At 39.5% G+C, this 4,319-nt stretch overlaps 1 protein-coding gene across 1 annotated transcript in view; it reads left to right on the top strand.

The window, feature by feature from the left end:
- Window positions 1-826, top strand: part of MICAL2 (microtubule associated monooxygenase, calponin and LIM domain containing 2) — a 73,025-nt gene extending 72,199 nt beyond the window's left edge. The window contains exons 27-28 of the mRNA XM_009076106.1: window positions 380-453; window positions 642-826. Coding sequence (XP_009074354.1) covers window positions 380-453; window positions 642-826 — 259 coding nt within the window. The remainder of the gene's footprint in view (window positions 1-379; window positions 454-641) is intronic.
- The last annotated feature ends 3,493 nt before the right edge of the window (window positions 827-4,319 follow it).

The following is a 4,319-nucleotide window of genomic DNA, read 5'->3' as shown; positions in this document are numbered from 1 at the left end:
CTATTCCCTGCCAGGGGCCAAACCTTTTCTTGCCCCTCCAAGTGTCATTAGGTGTTGTGGTAGCAACGTTTCCTGCTCACACAGTCTATGAAGAACAGCTAGAAAAGCAAAAGCTGCCACCAGCAGAGCAGAGATGGTTAAAAGCTAAAGCATTGCAGTGTAGAGGGAGCTTAACCTGATGCATAATGCAGGAGCTGGTAGTGGCCCTTCTGGAGTGGCTGTGGTGATGCTGGCACAGGCAAACCTTTTAGCTTTTACTGCCATGAGGAGAAAACACTGGATAAATAGAACATGCAGTCTCTTGGTTGAAATAATATTAACCTGCATATCTTTACTGGAAAAAAAGCTTATTCTTTAACATACTTTTTGCTGTACCTAGAGCCCAAGAGCTAGAACTGGAGGACCACCAAAGCAGGCTGGAACAAAAGCTGAGAGAGAAAATGGCCATTGATGGTAAGACAAAGCAGACAGTGTGCCCAGCCCACAGGGACACAGAGCATGGCTGTGTGCAACCCTCTGCTCCAGAAAGGATCAGAGTGGCTGAGGCTCCTGTGCTCTCTGACAGCTCTGCTTTCAGCTGTACACCAACAGGTAAAATGTGAACAGTGATCTAATTTTAGCCTCGTTTTGTGATCTTTCAGTCAGCCTTAAAAATGAGAAGGATCTGAATGAGGAGGATGAGATTTTTACAGAGATGATGAAAGTGGTTGAAGAAAGGGATAAACTCGTGTGCACCTTGGAGGAGCAGAGAGTGAAAGAAAAAGCAGAAGACCAGCACTTTGAAAACCTCATATCATCCAGAGGTTATCAGCTGAGCAGGATCTGAGCAGCCACAGGCAAACGGATATGAGTTCAGCAGTACTGGCAATCCTGGAGACACATCTTGTCAAAGTCTTCTGAAAAATGAAGGGATTCAAATTTAAAATCAGCTTATTTGGGAAACATGTCTTTTTGTTACTGCAAGCTCTCAAGTAGTTCCTTTGCTGATACCAGAGTGAGTCATGCCATGCCAGCTCAAAGGGTCTCTGGGACACAGGTTGGACTGAATTTGCCTGTCTGATGGGCACCAGGGGCTATGAAAGGGAAAACAGACCTTTGCTGTTCTCTTGGAATTTTATTTCAGTGCTGAGAGTAGAGTTTTGAGGAACATGATGGCATCACTTAGTATTTTTGAGACAGCAACACATTCCATCTGTTTGGCATAGCCAAGTCATGGTCAACTGTCAGAAAACAAGCATCTCATATATAAAAAAGGGATTATTTTTTATTTTTGGTGGAGGAAGAGTCATTTGACTAATGACTACATATAAGCACTCACTAAAACTACTGTAAATGCAATGTCAAAAATTAATTTTTCAGGTATTTGTAAGTTTTATTGCACTGTGTATCTTTGAACAAGTGAAAGCAATATTAAATCCCTACATTTTGTAAAATGATAAGGGATTATCAAAGGGGTGACTACCCTTAAAGCTCTTACAAGCTCAAAAATGTTTTTGTATGTCAGAGATTAAGGTCTTTAAAATACGATAAAAGGTAATTTAAAAATAGTAATCCAGACCAAGTTGGTATTTATAGGGTAGACTTTGCTAGGGTAGACTTTTTACCTGCATGAATGCATCCCAAGTTGTATCTCAGGGTGTGATGAGTGGTATTGCAGTTAGATATCTCCCTGGGAATATTTCCTCAAGGGACTGCAAAAAACAGTGAGTTTGTAATATCAGCATTTGGTGGACAATATTATGGGTATATTTAAATGACATTTATCTTGCTGCTTAAGAATATATGCTTTATTTTTTTGCTTAAAGGAACTGTCTCCTGTCTTTTCATACATACATTTGCAGCTATTGGAAAAAGGGTTGTGCAGAGATTCTCCTCATTTAAGTATTTTCTTATGTCAGTGATAATTCTTCAGTTAAGGTTGGTAGTGTTCCCTGTTGTGTGTGTGCTGGACTGGATTGTCAAACTGAAAACAACAAGGAGAAACTGGAAGACTGTTTATATTTGAGTCTCCTTTTACCTCGTGCTCTGGGAAGATTTGATGTTCTCAGTGGTGCTAATTTGCAGCGTTTGCCTATGGTACAGCCAAAGCATTTCTGTTACAAAAGCTTTAAGCTGAAAAAGCCTATTGGGAGGTACTTACAGGGTAACAGACACACTGGGTCCTGTCACAGTAGGTTAGGAATTACCTTCAGGCTTTATTTTGCTGTATTGCAAAAAATATGAAATACCCTTTCTAAAGATAAAACCAAGTTTTTACTACTGGCCACAGGTAAACAAGAGACCTCTATTGGTGCAAGGACAACACTCTTGTTCTGCAGTATTTATGTATTTATGTTTATTTATTAGGCTGTTCAAAGAGGATGAGAGTGTCTGATTACGTTTTGCAGCTTGGATGTTGTCTCTGATTTTGACTTGAAAAAGTGTATTGCTAAGAGCTGTGTGCAGATAAGCTGTCTGCAGTGCATAGCATTCATCAGTCTGGTAAACAATTAGCAATAAAATATGAATTAAGATTTTTAAACCATGTCCTCAGCTACCATAGCTTGAAGGGATACCCTAAACCACAGCACATGGGGCTTTAACATATAATTTGTCTTTCATCACAGTGACAAGACATAGAAAAATCCTTGAATGTGTTCCAAAATTACCATTTTTTCATCTGCCAGTCACAGGCTAAGCATACCTGATCTTCAGATGATGTTTTTATTGAGATGGATTGCAGTGTTTGGTTTTTTTACACTAACTCTATTACTTCAGATTGCTGATATCTCCAGTTTTGCTGAGAAAATTTCTGGATCTTAACACTGCTCCCAACAGCCTCATGTGATCCTGTAGAACAAGACAGTCTAGAACATCTATCACAATTTTCTGTAGAAAAAGCGTCATAATATTTTGAAGGTATTTGTCAAAATTTTAAAAGCAAAATTCTTAGTACTTTGCACAGGAGGATTCAGCAGAAACCTCCAGTTACATCATTTTTCTGGATGCTGTGTGGTTGTAGCACATGGTCCACCAAACCTGTGTCTGCTCTTGGGTGGAAAAACCTGTCAGGATACTGTTACCCTGTCTGATATTAAGTACCTCACAAGATTAGATCAAAACATAAACCGTGCAAGCCATTTAGAAAATCCTAAACTCTAAAATCATTTAAAGCAGGTCTTTGTGTATCGTGAGAGTAGAGGAGGAAAAAATACAGAGAAACTATGTGCACTGTTCACAGGTGGATTTGGTATGGTTGGCTTGTATTAGAAATGTATTTAAACACTGGTTTGGTCACGAGTTTCTTGCTGCTCAGTCTTTTCTGTGAATTGACTCGCTAACTTATAATAGGTTTGTTCATTTTTAAGTTCTTGGCGCCGTCGTCTTGGGGTATAATGTGATGTGCTGGAATGTGTTATCTGTGTCTAAATGGGCTCGATGTGAGCAATTTTCTATTTGAAAAAATAAAATTCTGTCTCACTCTTTAAAGCCCCTGAATCATTTCCACAGGAATTTTCTATTTGAAAAAATAAAATTCTATCTCACTCTTTGAAGCCCCTGAATCATTTCCACAGCAATTTTCCTACATTGATACCTACAGCAGAGTAACATGTGATGAGGAAAGATCTATAGGTGAGAAATCATATCAGTTTCTTAACTCATATACTGGTAAGTAAATCTCACTGTTTTGCAGTGCACAGACTCGCTTAGAGTCTGTGACATTGGAATGTGCTGCCCATGGGGGTCTTTAAGGAGGGACTGGAGGCAGCACTTTGTGCCATGGTCTTGTGGACATGGTGGTGTTAGGTCACGGGTTGGACTCAATGATCTCAGAGGTTTTTTCCAGCCTTAGTGATCCTGTGATTTTGTAGTTTAAAAATAAAGACACCCTGAAGTTAGAGGGTATTCAGCTCTAACACAAGAGGTTGCAAACTCCCTGAGGTGTCTGGCTCCTTCTTTCTGGCTCCAACACACACACAGAGGTACAAAGGCAAACACACTTGTGCTTGCAAAGTGCTCTGTTGTCTGCTGTGCCTAGAAAATCCTATATCAACACTACTTGGCTCCAAATGTAGATTTCGTTGGGTCATTGCTCTGTTTGCAAATGCCACAGATTCACAGGCATATTAAAAAAAGGGCTTGATGTGTTTATTTCTCCTTCCTTTGAAAACGTCTTTTATTATGTTCTTCAAAAATATTCAGAACTATTCATGCCCTAATGTGTACATTGTGTCAGCAGCACTTTTGTGAAAAGAGAATAATGCATGAAATTTAGGCTGAAATTCAGTCCTGAGACACAACCAGTGTTATGAACCAGGGAGCAAACATAAGGAAAGGAT

The sequence above is a fragment of the Acanthisitta chloris genome, unplaced genomic scaffold (assembly GCF_000695815.1).
Source record: "Acanthisitta chloris isolate BGI_N310 unplaced genomic scaffold, ASM69581v1 scaffold6126, whole genome shotgun sequence".
Lineage (NCBI taxonomy): Eukaryota > Metazoa > Chordata > Aves > Passeriformes > Acanthisittidae > Acanthisitta > Acanthisitta chloris.
Note: the sequence above shows the minus strand (reverse complement) of the source record. Positions and strands in the feature narration are given on the sequence as shown.